At 37.6% G+C, this 13,765-nt stretch overlaps 1 protein-coding gene across 2 annotated transcripts; it reads right to left on the reverse strand.

Moving 5' to 3' along the window:
• Positions 1–441: 441 nt before the first annotated feature.
• LOC113670094 (uncharacterized) lies at positions 442–13,645 on the reverse strand. Of its 2 annotated transcripts, XM_089195642.1 has the most exons (14): positions 13,589–13,645; positions 12,208–12,315; positions 11,926–12,020; positions 10,836–10,921; positions 9,563–10,754; positions 8,670–8,861; positions 8,305–8,431; positions 7,056–7,402; positions 5,924–6,147; positions 4,872–5,170; positions 3,996–4,319; positions 3,180–3,333; positions 2,547–2,604; positions 442–1,970 (listed from the first exon to the last, which is right to left on the reverse strand). In XM_089195642.1, the coding sequence occupies exons 4-14, from the start codon at positions 10,857–10,859 to the stop codon at positions 1,693–1,695; spliced, it is 3,219 nt and encodes a 1,072-aa protein (XP_089051768.1). In that variant the 5' UTR covers positions 10,860–10,921; positions 11,926–12,020; positions 12,208–12,315; positions 13,589–13,645; the 3' UTR covers positions 442–1,692. The 2 variants fall into 2 exon arrangements, with proteins under 2 accessions (XP_089051768.1, XP_089051767.1); XM_089195641.1 differs by lacking the exon at positions 11,926–12,020 and having other exon boundaries at positions 13,589–13,644.
• Between the last annotated feature and the right edge of the window lie 120 nt (positions 13,646–13,765).

Genomic DNA, 13,765 nt, shown 5'->3' on the forward strand with positions numbered 1-13,765 from the left:
CAATCGCTTTCAAGGTTGTCATTTATGTTCGGCTAGTTAGTTTTCCTGTAGATTTGATAGCGGAGATTCTTTTCACTAGATTATTCAAAAGGTGATTTATTAGGAAACGTGTCTTAGTGCGTCTCCGACATCGCCTCTGATTTCAACACCTAATTTATATCTACAACGCGTCGTCCAATTCCACCTGCAATCATACTAAGTAATCATCTTTATTGAGGAAACTTTTTCATAAAAGATATGGTTTTCAAAAAGGACCTCAACTCGTACGATTACAGACCGAATTGGACTCCACTTGCTCCTATTACCATTATAAAGGCGTGTAACGAAAAGGCAATCAGTGTCCAAAGAAAGAACAGTTTCTCAAATCATGCGCGATGCGAGTGTCATACTTTTTATACAGCTCAGTGTAAAATAAACACGCGTGAAATAACAACCACTGAAGACGTCTTCTGATATCTTTGTTATAGCCTTCTCAACAGAACTGGCCTTCTATCTAGTCTTACGTTGTTTCAAACTTACTGAGTAAAAAAACTGTGGTCTCCTTTACCTAGATATGTAGTTGTCTTTGGAAATTTTGGCGACGTTATCGCTGGCACAATTCGACGTGAGTCTACCGGTAGCGAATTCTTCATTCTCACACTGTTTATGGCCTTACTCAGTATTTACAAATTCAAATATTGTATGTGTGTTTACTAACGAGTTTACAGCTATGTACGCTTAAAACTGGAGTGGAGTGAATGAAAAATATCTTCCGTAGAAATTCCTAAGAGGATATGGAAACAAAAGGGTACGTAATCGTTTAAAAGTGGTACGTACAGCTACTTGAAAATTCAAAGACTATACATGAATACTGTAGAGTAAAATTAATGAATAATACACTGGAAAATCTTCTATAATTACAAACACGGACTTAAAAAGGTAGTTTTGATTCTTATATACAATAAAAAATTATTTTCTTGGTTAAAAAATGAAACTTCATTCACATGGTAAAATGATTGTTGCTGACTCAGTTTCGTAAGATTAGCGTGTTCTGCTTCTTTAAGACCAGCTGAGGAGCCAGTCTTACTCATCTGCTGAAGGGAGGATTCGGAGGATTTTGGGGATCACACGGTTTTCAGGGGGGAACAGAGGGGAATTAGTCGTCTGTAACTGAGTATAAAGGGAAAATTATAGAAATTCATTGCCAATGAGGGGGGGGGGGAGGGGGTCATTAGAATACTTCAAATCCTTACGGGGGGATTAGGTAAACTTCATTGTGACACAACCAAAATCATCCTACCCACCTCAACCCAGGCGAGAAATAATGACCGGCCCCTTAGGCTCAGATGAATAAAGGGGGTAAGTTTCGAAATAAACTGTGGTGCTGCGTCGGTAAGAGAGTGATAACTGGGTAATTTAGTATTATCAACTGAGTTAATAACGCAAATTCGCCATCGTAAAGAGTTTCAAAGCTGATGTTTCGAGCGTTAGCCCTTCGTTAGAGCGAATGACGAAGGGCTAACGCGCGAAACGTCAGCTTTGAAACTCTTTACGGTGGCCAATTTACGTTATCACTTCAGGTGATGATACTTAATTATCTTAGGTCTAGACGCGAGTATGAATTAGATCTGTGTAAAGATCTACCTAAAAAGTATTAAAAAGCATCTCTGCCGGCTGGTAACTTTTTCTTTCTTCGAAACCACGCAACTTGAATCAGTAACAACAGTACTTTTTGGCCAAATCACTGCGGCCAATTTTGGTCAAGGCATCGAACAATACTTGATACCCTGAAATTGCACCATCACTTAAAGTTTCCTTCCAGCTCGATAGTACTTGGAAAGCCCTTTCATAGGCATCGTCCCTGTGATTTATACCAAGCTCGTTTAGATTTTCCCGTGGAACTCTTAAAATACGTCCGAGTTTTCTCCACAGTTGAGGAATTTTCTCGGCTATGTCAGACAATTCAACATCATCTGGTTCACCATCTTTAACTGCAAAAAAAAACCAACAAGATTTACTTCATGATAGTCAAAAGGTAGATAATGACGGAGAGGGGAATACTCCTCAGATCAACGACAGTTGGAACACCTGACAAAATATGTATGCTACTGGCCCCTTTCTCTTTTGGGTTTTTGTAAAGGCACCAGTCATTTTTTATCGCGGGGGTGGAGTAAGGGGGTAGCAGACGGAGGACTTTTTTTCGAGGGGGATGACATGGTTTTCAGGGGAAATCGAGGGGGGATCGGTTGTCGTCAACAGAGTACAAAGGGGGGTTGTAGAGAAAATTGACTTTCAATAAACTGCGATCGAGGGGGGGGGGGGGGAAAGAGACCATAAGAGGGATCAGATTCATTTTATCGTTACTCGACCAAAATCTTCAGACCCTTCCCCCACCGGCGACAATGTCTGGTCCTTAATCAAAACGAGCGTCATCTAAACTGCACCCTGACAGCTGACTTAGTGACTTTACTAAATGCCGAAAAAGAGGAATACAACGCGTGGTTTTAGGGCCACCCCCCCCCCCCCACCCCCCACCTATGATCGAGTGATTTTGAAGGCCCACTCACCAAGTGCAGGTCTTTCCTCCGGTACCAATCTTTGATCTCCGCCCTCTGTTACAGGAACCTGCCACATAATAACAAGGAATCATTATTAAGAAAAAACAACAACAAAACAGCAATACGTCACAAGACATCCACTTTTGCTCATCTGCTTGATGCTAATTGGTATTTAAAGCCTGAAGATACTAAAATCTAAAAGAAACAGTATTCTGAACGAAATCTTTCATTCTCGAGATTTTAGAATCTAGCATTTACGCTAGAATAAAATCCACGAATCATCTAAGATAATTTAAGATGCAAAGTAAGCTGCTGTACCAATAATAAGAGTTGGTTTAGGTCATGAATTAAATTTGGAGAGTTGTAAAACCAAAATAATCACAACGAGCATTCGGAAGAAAGGAAAATACCTTTGAGAGCCAATAAGAAGTCAAAGTAAAAACAACCAATCTGCCTAAAGCGCGGGAAAACGCGGGTAACTAAGTCGTGAGTCTTGCATGTGATTGGTTAAGAGAGAGGCACGAGTTTTCTGGACCAATAACAATGCAAAGTAAAGTAAAACCAATGCAATCTCGGATTACTTTCGATATTCAATTGAATATTGCCCTAAAAGGAACATTTACTAAACGGTGCTATCTGTACCGAAGACGCTGGTCGAGTCTTCAAGATCGGCACTTCACAGAGAAGTTTTTGCAGCTCTTCGTCTTTGGAGAACTTCACTGTTGGAACACTTTCGCTGTCCACGCGAACAATCAAAGCCATGTCACTGTTGTCAGATATATCATTTCCAAGAAACCTGAAAAATGGAAACCAAATAAATATTTCTTGGTAGATTGCCTGGGTTTCATTTTGTCTCGACTTCTCTACTTCATACTGGCCGCAAACCCTCCTTCCCCCACCCCCCTCCCCCGCTCCCGACTCATGTCCAACCCGATAAATGCGGAACTTTTAACCCTGCTACCAAGATGTAACTTGTGCAAAAACTAATGAATAAAGTTATTTATCCTACAAGTACCATACGCATGATTCAAAGTTTAAATGTATACTTAACTAACATTCCTACAAGATAACTGAACAACTAACTTAACAAACTGTTAGAAATGTCAGTGACCTATGGAAGCGATTCAGAAAAATGTATAAAACCTGCCAGGTTTGTTGTTTCCCTTTTAACCCCTTTACTCCCACGAGAGATTAAAAAGAAACTTGTCCCTATAATATCCATATATTATCCGGGAAACAGGTAATGAAAATACTCAAACTTATCGGGTAGAAGTTGTAATCTTGGTCTAACACCAAATTCTCGTAATTAATTTACGAGGAAATCTGTTGCAGCTGAAGGGGAGAATTAACGATCGGATCTTGGGAGTTAGAGTATAAAGAGGTAATTTGGATAGTTGAGCCTCTTAGCCTTACCATGCTGTATTGTGACAAACTTTTCAATGGAAATCAGTAACTTACCTGAGAACTACCTTTTCTTTCCTTTGTGACTCTCGCACAAAATCAAGCGCTAATGGGGAAACCACAATTTCATCCCCGACACAAGCAGGCTCCTTTGACTTTCCTTCACCTTTGTAAGGTGCGTCATAGCCTGACAATTTCTTTTCCACCTCAGCTTTTTTAAAGTTTGGATAACAGTACAATAAAAGGCCGTAAGTATCAGGAACTGTTGTCTTACATAAACAAGTAAGAAAATGTACACATTGAGGCATGGGTCTGAAGAAAAGACGACGAAAAAAATCTTCCAAAAGAGCAACGGGTTTACGGAACGCGCAGACACAGAATCTGCAAAACAGAAAGTAACACGAATAAACTGTAACATCTTACTCAAAAATGATCCCTCGTGTTTTAAGACGTGGAAGGCTGTTTCACTCCGCACAGACACGTCGATATCGAGAGAGTTTGGTCGCGGGCTAAACAGACAGCGGGAAATGGTCTTTTAGGCGGTGGTAGACTACTAGTTGGTGGCTTTTTTTTATTGAAAACCCTGGTCAATAGCCCTTACTCGAGAAGACTAGCTAGTCTAATCATTTCCCGATGACATCGAAAAGGCAGCACACGCTTCTCAATTTTTCTCAAATACGCTCAGTGTTGGTCTGTTCCTCGGCTAAAACCCCCCACCTCCTGCGCGGCAGTGCGGCTAACAACCAACTCACCCTTTCGGTAACAAATTAAAGGCATGCTCTGAAGAAAAACAGTGAGAGTGCGGCCAACAAGAAAATCATTTAACTAGGGGCTGAAAACTAGGCCCATATGACAAACATCCTGTCTATTGACGGAATTCAAAAAGCAATATGAAGTATTTTCCCCTGTAACTAAAGATTTTACACAACTCACCGACAGAAATGCTTCACTTTGAATTCTACAATTCCATCTTTAACAGTAACTGGCCCTTCTAGTTGACCAGTGATATCCGTCCAGCTAGCGTTCCATGGTTTGCCCTCTGAGTCGAGGTATAATATCCTTATGATTTCACTTGAAAGCTCTGAAAAGTCATGTTTACTTTCACGAAGGGCGAGGGGAACCTTGAAAGTCACAGGCTCCATATGTACAATGTTCTGAGAGCTTGAAATGTGAATGACAGGACCACACAGTATCCCAATGTCTTCAACCTCATCGCTTGGAAATTCTTGTACCTTAGATGAAAAATCAGAAAAGGTGTTGACTTTTGGAGAATACCACCCATAAAACAATCTTCTTTCTTAGATCAGGATAGATGATAAAATTTTCAGATTGTCCTTAAGAAAGATCAACCTTTTAAAAGTTACTTCTGTGGGAGGTTTTATTGAGACGCATGTTGTTTTAGGATTAAAAGTAACGGAGATGCAAGTATAGCTATTTCATTAACAAGCACATGCAAACACATCTTAAAGTCATTTACCTCTAAATTAGGACATAAGATAATACAATAGAACCCTGCTAACTCGAACTCCACCGGGAAACAAAAACTGGTTCGAATTAGCAGGGGTTCTAGTTATCAGACTTGGTATTGATTTAGATTTATCCTGTTAATAATTAATAGGGAATCATGTTTTTACCATTCTTGTACAATCAACAGTCACATACTTCCATTTAGTTTGTATTAAGTGCTTCTTAGTTTGGGAAATTCAGCTGAATGTATTATGTTTTAATAAATGTTATCACGTTCGTATCCATCGTGATTAAAGGTTGAGACCAACATTTTACTTTAAGTTCGAGTTCTCAGCATAAATTTGAGTCAAGGGAAAGTAAAATTAGTTTGACTTCACGGAGAATTCTAGTTAACCGAGTTTAAGCCAGCTTATAGTAAGTCACCGGAAAAATGAGGTAAAATCTAGGGAGATCGGGTCCTTTTCGAGTTAGCTGGGGGTTCGAGTTAATCGAACGAGTGAACGGGGTTTTTCCTATACCTTAATTGTCAGAGTAAAGTCCTGATCAACAGGTACAGAACTGGAAGGAACTTCAACGCGTATGTCTGGAAAGTCAGGTACCACACATGTGAATTGAGGAGCCAATGAAGTACGTCTTTTAAATGTGAAGGACTTTAGGCGCCAGATGGCAGCAAACGAGGAACATCGTGACAGGGTGCATGTAGCTTCAACAAGCTGACGCCAGTCAGAAACTTCTGGTTTTTCTACACATAAACGTTAAATTTTAGTTGAATATTTTGGGCTGTTTTCTTGATAGGTGCCAAAAAATTATTACAACTGTGTTACTTCTATAATGCAGAAAAAGGATGGACTAAAGAGTAAAAAATGATTGTGTAGTCTAATTTTCTGGCTGAAGGATTGTTGTAGGTGGTAAAAGACTGATGTTTCAGCAACCTTTGAGGAAACCATCATCAATTTCTCGCGAATATTTGCTTGTAAGTCGAACATATAAGTCTGATTCGTGAAAACTGATTGGTCAGTTTTGCTGCAGTGTCGTCGGCTTTAAGTCTTAGAGGGCGGAAGAATGAGAACAACCGGCGCGAAAACAAAACAATTCAATAAAGGACGAAGGATACCAACAAACTAGTGTATGAGTCAACTTGCACTGAACCCTACAATCTCGATCACACATACAACATTCGACTTACAAACAACTCCACACTGGACTCTGACGATGACTTCTGCTCAGGTTAACGAAACGCTACAAACTGTCAACGAAATCAGTTCTTTTCAGGGCTATATACCTTCACCCAGGTTTTTCAGACCTACAATCGATAATCATCAGTAAAGAGCAATTTTCAAATGAGTGTATAAAGTAATCCGGGATTGATTTGTTTTTGTTTTTCTTCGCTCTTTGATTGGTCCAGAAAACTCGCGCCACTCTCTGAACCAATCACAAGCAAAAATAAAACAAATCAAGACTTTGTCGCCAGCGTTTTCCCGCGCTTTATTAGGCAGTTTGTTCGGTTGTACTTTGAGTTTTCATTGGCTCGTACAATTATTTCCTTTCTTCTGATTGGCTGTTATGATTACAGTTTGTACTTTGGTTTTGGTTTTGTGACACTATCCAAATGCTCACTAACAATCATCATAAATGACATGTAACCTGTACCTGATGCATGCCAAGTCTCCAAATCCTTCCATTCGTTGTCATATGGATCCACCAATTGCTTGATAACCACTTCATAGCCCTTCAAATCAGTTGCACTGTGCAACAAAGCCACAGTTACGTTTCCTTCATCATCTCCACTTAACTCTAGGTCTGGTGGACCATCATGTGACAATTCAATCACATTGCTTACCAAAAGTTCATCAATAGAAATGGGCGGACAGCGAAGTTTAAGAGGCAATACTGAACAAGTAAATAACAAAGGTTTTGGCACAGCTCCCTCATGAAATGTGAAGTAGGCGGCTGCTACCGGTAGGTTCCATACACAACCTCTTTCTGTAACTTCACCCCTAAAAATAAGGTCGGCAAAAGCAGTTATGACAGGGTAATTTGGTATTATCAGATTGGCCACCTTAAAGAGTTGCAAAGTTGACGATTCGAGCGTTTGATTTCGTCAGAGCGAATAACGATGGGCTACCGCTCGAAACGTTAGCTTTGCAGCTTTTTACGGTGGCCAATTTATGTTATTAAATCAGTTGATAATACCAAATTACCATGTTATACTCTCCCACCAACGCAACACCAAAGTTTCTTTAGAAAATTATCCCCCTTTTTCAATAACAGTTATGCTTTAGAACATTTAAAAATATAACCAAAAAAGCTGAGGGAGTGATGAGACTTGTCCTCAAAGCTATCTCTGAAGAAACTTATAAGTTTCATCTATCCTGTCACTTATTTAGCAAAGCGTTGTTTCCTTTGTTTTTCAGTTTGGTATATGAATGACTTAAAAAAAAGAAAAGGAAAGAAAAGAAACTTTGACCAAGCCCTGAGTTCTGACTAAGCTACCTCAAAACAGATACCTGTAATCAATCAATGTCATTTTCAACCATGTATTTATCCTTGCACCTGTGCAAAAGCTACCTGAATTGGTGATAAAAATCTCTAAGTCTATGGAAGTTCATAGTGGCTCTTTTGAGAAGGGCAGCTCACAGTCCCCTACACAGAGTTAAAAATATGCTTTAAGTCCAATCAGAAAGAGGTCATCATCTCTCAGTATTAGATGGTAAAACCATTGCCACTCTTATCAATCGATCTCTTTGTGCAGAGTCAATTGGTTTTTCTTTGATACCAAATCTGCTTATTACTATCCACAGATTACTAAATATAAATTCTCCAAATTAACCAGTTGACTCTTGCAATATGTGCCACCTTACCGATGATAAATTGGTGAGTTAGATATAGTAATTCTTACCTAAAAATGACAGATCTTGTGATCACTTCAACATCCAGCAATGGATCTTTTTTCAATTCTAAGTGTTCCACAGTATCTGGTTCCATCTTAACATTTACCAACTGGGACATCACTCCCTCCATGGGAACTAAATATTTTTAATAAAACAAGCATACAAACATAGTGAAACTCAAATTTTCTGACACCAGTTTGTATTTTCCCCTTGTAAAAAGTTTGTCTCAGCTAATCCAGACAAAGGGGCCAAATCTCTACAATTGTAAATTTACTTAAGTTTAACATGAGTAGTGTTGACAGTATGAGACATTGAAACTCCCTTTATCTTCATTAAAAAATTCACTTAGTTAAGTATTCATTCTTAAACTTACCATCTTCTTCAATCAGCATTGATTCTCTCTCCCTTTGTTGCAGCCACTCTTTATGGTGGGTTGTTTCCTTAGGGGATGTTGATGGCAAAGTCATTGGCTCTCCCTTATGTTTCTTGGCAGTGAACTCATGAACACCAGGTGATGACCTTTTAGCTGAAGATCGCCTTGACTTTAATCTGCTTTTAGATCTACCTGTAATTTGACCCCATAAAATGTTGTTGGAGAATATTGAACTAACCAGAATAACTCTTTCTAAGAGTAGAGTTCCTTGCCTTCAAATGAGAGAGGGATGTTAACTAGTTGTCATCCCCAGTATCCTGTTATAATTTCAGAATTCAAGGATAAAGCTAAAGCTAAAGATAACTATTGATGCTGCATTATGCTTTATTTAAAATCAACTCTGATTGGAAAATAATGCAAGAAATTACCACCATGCTAAAATCTCTACACCTTCACTAAAAGACACAAAAGAATTGCTTTATATCATTGTGTAAAACAATTTGCATTTTTCTTCTCAATCCTGCTTTGGAAAATTATTAAGTGTGATATGAAAACAAAGTCTGAGAATTGTTATGGCTCATCTGCAAGAAATTATAGGACTAAACCAAGTTATCTCATAATAACCTGTAGAATAAGTCAGAAGCACAACAAGCTAATTCTAAGCTAATAAGAGTCAAACTTAAAAACTCATATATGCAGAGAATACTAGCTGAAAATTGATTGCTCTGTCCTTTGAACATCCAAAATTAACTAACAAATAAAATTTAGGAGCTAACCTATTGTGCATCATTATGAACTTACTGTTGGTAAATGGAGAAGGCAACAGTCATGTAAATGCAATCAATAATATAATTATTTAACTTGTAACTTAATTGACAAAATAGAACTTGTACCTGACACCAACTCAAGCATCTTTTTCAAAAGTCTTCCAGAGGATTCCTCCATGTTGTATTTCTCCGAGTAGTTTTCACGGATAAGTTTCATCTCTTTAAGTCGCACTACCCTGGGTTTTTGTTGTATTGCTCTAATTTCCTTGGTCCAGTCTTTAGGATCATCAGAGTCAACTACACACTGAGGACCTAAGGGAACTTCTTTTAGAACCTTCCCAAATCCTGAAGAACCTCTGACAAGCATTGGCAAACCAACAGATAGGGCTCCAAGTGCTGCTAATTCAAAACTTTCAGTCCAGAATGGCATTATGGCAAGATCTGCCTCACTGAATAAATTAGTAAGTTCTGCTATTGTAAAACTGTCATTAATGACAACATTAAAGAACAGTCGATTGTGTCTTATGAAACTATCAAATAACTTTCTTTCCATGGCATCTGTATTTACCTCTGAGGAGAGTAAAATGTGTATGTGGGTTTCATCCTCTGATGCAGACATTGCTTCAGCAACAATTTCCCACCACTTAATTTCAAGTTTTCCACTGAGACCAAATAGTAAAACAACAAAAGGTGATGATTCTTTGATATCCACAACATCTAACTGTGGAACATCCCAAATCTCAGAGAAAATACTTGGGGTGTAAATTAACACAGTTTGATCTATATTCCTAGAATAAAAGTAGTGTTGATATGCACCTGCAAGCTTAGGCCCAATGGCTAAAATTTGATCAGCTATCTCACAGATTTCCACTTCTGCCTGTTGCCATTTTTCACCCTCTGAAAGGTTTGTGATGTTCTTTCCAGGTTCCTCAAGAACCACTTGAATCCATTTACAATTATGCTGCTTTTTGATGATGTATGGCACTTCTCTACCATCAGTTGCACCATAAGCTAAAACACAATCCATGACATGTCCTTGGGGTAAATTAATCAGCCAGTCAATTGGATGAGTAACAGGAACCATTTTCTCTGCTTCAATGAGCTGAACATTGTAACCTGCAGCATTTCTCCTGTCCTCTTCACTGCAGTGAGGAACAAAGACACTAACTTCCACATGTGGGTCTTTAGCTAACTCTATGGCAAGTCCTCTTATGATTATAGAAAGGTTTAATAGAGATGGCCTCCATTCGGTACTTAACAGAGTGAGTCTAATTGGTTGTTGCTGAGTCTTTCCTTTGTCTTTAGTGATGTCAAAAAGCTGAAATGAAGGGAAGAAAACAAATTAGTTTACAACTTTTCTCCTACAATATGCAAGTGTAAGTTCAGGAACAGATGTTACCTCCTGGCCCAATGAGGACTGCATTGTCCTTTATGTAGGTTCCTCATCGGCAAATAATGAAGGCTGATTGTATGCACATGCCTTGCCTAAAATAAAATATATAGTACTTAAAAAAAAACTGATGTTACTTCACTAGGGATACCAATATTGCGCCCACTCAATACATATTTGCAATAAGTGTCAACACAACCTGACTGAAGTATGGCTGGATATTATTCACATAAATTTGAACATTAGTCAAACCACTGATGCATGAAGTACAGAAGAATGATCATCAAAGCAGGGTTAAAGCAAAGGATAAATTAACCCTTTAACTCCCAGATCAAATTTTTTAAATCTCCTTATTGTCAACCATACAATTCTTATGATGTTAGTTCAGAGAATTTAGTATCTCATCACTCATCTGGTTGATATTGTATTGATATTGTAAGAACAAATTCTGTCTTGATCACTCATGGGAGTTAAAGGGTTAAATCAATGGTCCTGCATGCACATGCACTTTGTAAATATATGTTAATAAGTTAATAGGATGTGCCAATCACAGCTGTGGAATTCCAGCCAATTACAACTGAGCAGAACAGTTCATAAGGTAACACATACCCAGTCAACCTTATTGCCTGATAAAGATGCCCAGTACACCATCAAAACATAGCAAAAATCAATAGACAAACAATTCTACTTCATAGACTTAGGATGTTTCCTTCTGGTCAGTTTGTATAACATGATTGGAATGCTACAGAACATTCTTGTAATCAGTTTGAAAAAACCCAACAAAAACCAACACAAAAAAAAGCCTGTTGGCCTTCCCAGTTAAACTCCATGTGAGAAGTGGTTCCCTAAAAATATTTATTTTACTTGTAAATCCTTGGCCTTCTTTTATTGACTTTTTACCAGCACTTACCAAACTTCAGCAATTATTGTAATAAAATACAATGCAGTTTCCAAATACTCTTCTGCAAAATTTCTTAAAGTCTTATTCATCATTGGATTCCAGTGGCCTTCTCAATAACATCTTTAGACTTTGTTATACTAATTTATCATTAAAGTAAATTTTACTCCCACTCCTCAACATTGCATAATCTTAACTGACCTAGGGTCCCCCACCTATCCTGTACGTCTTCTTTCTGCCACTCTCTAGGCTCCCGGCACATTTGAGGAAGTCTTACCCTCAGAATATTTATTTCACTTTGGAAATATAATACATGTATGGGTTACTGCAGTTTTCCTTGTCTTTGAAAATTTTATATGTGCATATTTTCATCATATTGCACTTGAAATCATGTCATTACCTACATGTATATTAACTCTTATGTATCTATTAAACTTTGAAAAAGCAGTAGATCAGGTTTTTAAACTACATTAGGGTTCTTACCTTTCAATCACTTATTTAACAAACTTTTAATCATCATCTTCTTTCTACTTGTAGGAGACAGCTGACACATGGTTGCCTGTGGATGTTTATTGTGCCCTCTATAAACCTCTTTAAAAAGAAAACAATGTCAACACCACAAGAAAATTATTCTCAGTTCTTTAGTTAGTAAATCAATAAGAGCAGTTTCTTTCAAATTTTGCAATTTTTTTCAAGCAAAAAAAACAGTAAATAATAGACTCTTATTTGACAAGGCTAGTCCAAAATTTAATGATAATTAATATATATATATGTATATATGACTTATATATACCAAGCTGTGTTACCACAGCATTGAGCACTTTATGCCAAGGTAGACTCTACCCCCACATTTATATATATATATATATATATATATATATATATATATATATATATATATATCTGCAGTTATATATATATATATATATATATATGTTTTTTCAGAAAAACTTTAGCAGGGTGGAATCTTTAATTCTTAACTCTGATTGGCTGACGACATGCTTGTTGCTGGCCCAGCTTTTTAGAATATGGACAAAAGTGCCCAAATTTCCCACCCCATTCATAGCAAAACAGAAAAACAGATTTCATGCATTGTAAATTAAATAACATTTACTTTATACAGTATATTTTAAAACAATAAATGTAAAATCTATGCCAGGGTACTTAAAAGTTTACATTTAACACTCTAGCTCATAAAAAGGGTAACAAAATTGTCCCTCAAGCAGAATCCTTTTAGAGTGAAATTATTTCCGTAAAGTAAAGCTCAAAATTAATTTGTAGCAAAGTAGGAAAAGATTTTCGTACAACCTCAAACTCTTCTAAAACAAAGCTGTAGTCACAAAGGTAATCTATCGGTTTGCCATTGTTTTGTTTATCCAAAAACTATGTGCATAATGAAGTATGAGGCTGCACACAAATCTTTCCTGCAGAAGCTCTGTAATTTGATCACCCATGTCTATACCCTGCTAGTAACAAAATGTTGATGAAACACCTGTAGACTATCCTAAATTGTTCTAAGTTTATGTCAACTGTTCCTGTTCGTGTAGATTTACAGGTTAAATAATGGTATTGGTTCCTTTTACCACTCTTCACAAAGATCGTGTTCAACAGCATACTACACACGAGGGACAACGCAACAAGCTAGGATGCTTTGAATTTGTTTTTTTCGTTGATCAGCATGAGAGCAATCAGCAAGCACAACAAAAATTTACAAACTCATAGATTATCTTGAGAAAACTTCGATCGCCTCTCATGCGTGACTTCCGGTTTACAGTTGCACTAAGTGCGGTAGCCGCGAGAGAAAGGTTGGTTTCATAGCATAATTCTCTATATTGGGCTCATAGTTCTCCTTTGTTAAAAATACCTTTTTAGAAAAAATGGATCCATCTTCGTTGGACCGTCATGAATTCTAGATGCATTAAGATTGAGCTTAATATTGAAACAAGCTTGATCGTGCAACGTTAAGTCGTTGAGTATAAGATCTCAACGGTCGTTTATCGATCTTCATATTTAATAAACACTGAGAGCGGATCTTAGAAAA

The sequence above is a fragment of the Pocillopora damicornis genome, chromosome 2 (assembly GCF_964200805.1).
Source record: "Pocillopora damicornis chromosome 2, jaPocDami1.2, whole genome shotgun sequence".
Taxonomy (NCBI): domain Eukaryota; kingdom Metazoa; phylum Cnidaria; class Anthozoa; order Scleractinia; family Pocilloporidae; genus Pocillopora; species Pocillopora damicornis.

Coding starts and splice junctions, on each gene's coding strand:
- LOC113670094 (XM_089195642.1), bottom strand. CDS start 10,859: ATGCAGTCCTCATTGGGCCAGGAG. Junction 6,148..7,055: donor GGAGACTTGGCATGCATCAG/GTACAGGTTACA, acceptor GTTTATGTGTAG/AAAAACCAGAAGTTTCTGAC. Junction 3,334..3,995: donor AAAGAAAAGGTAGTTCTCAG/GTAAGTTACTGA, acceptor TCCATTTTTCAG/GTTTCTTGGAAATGATATAT.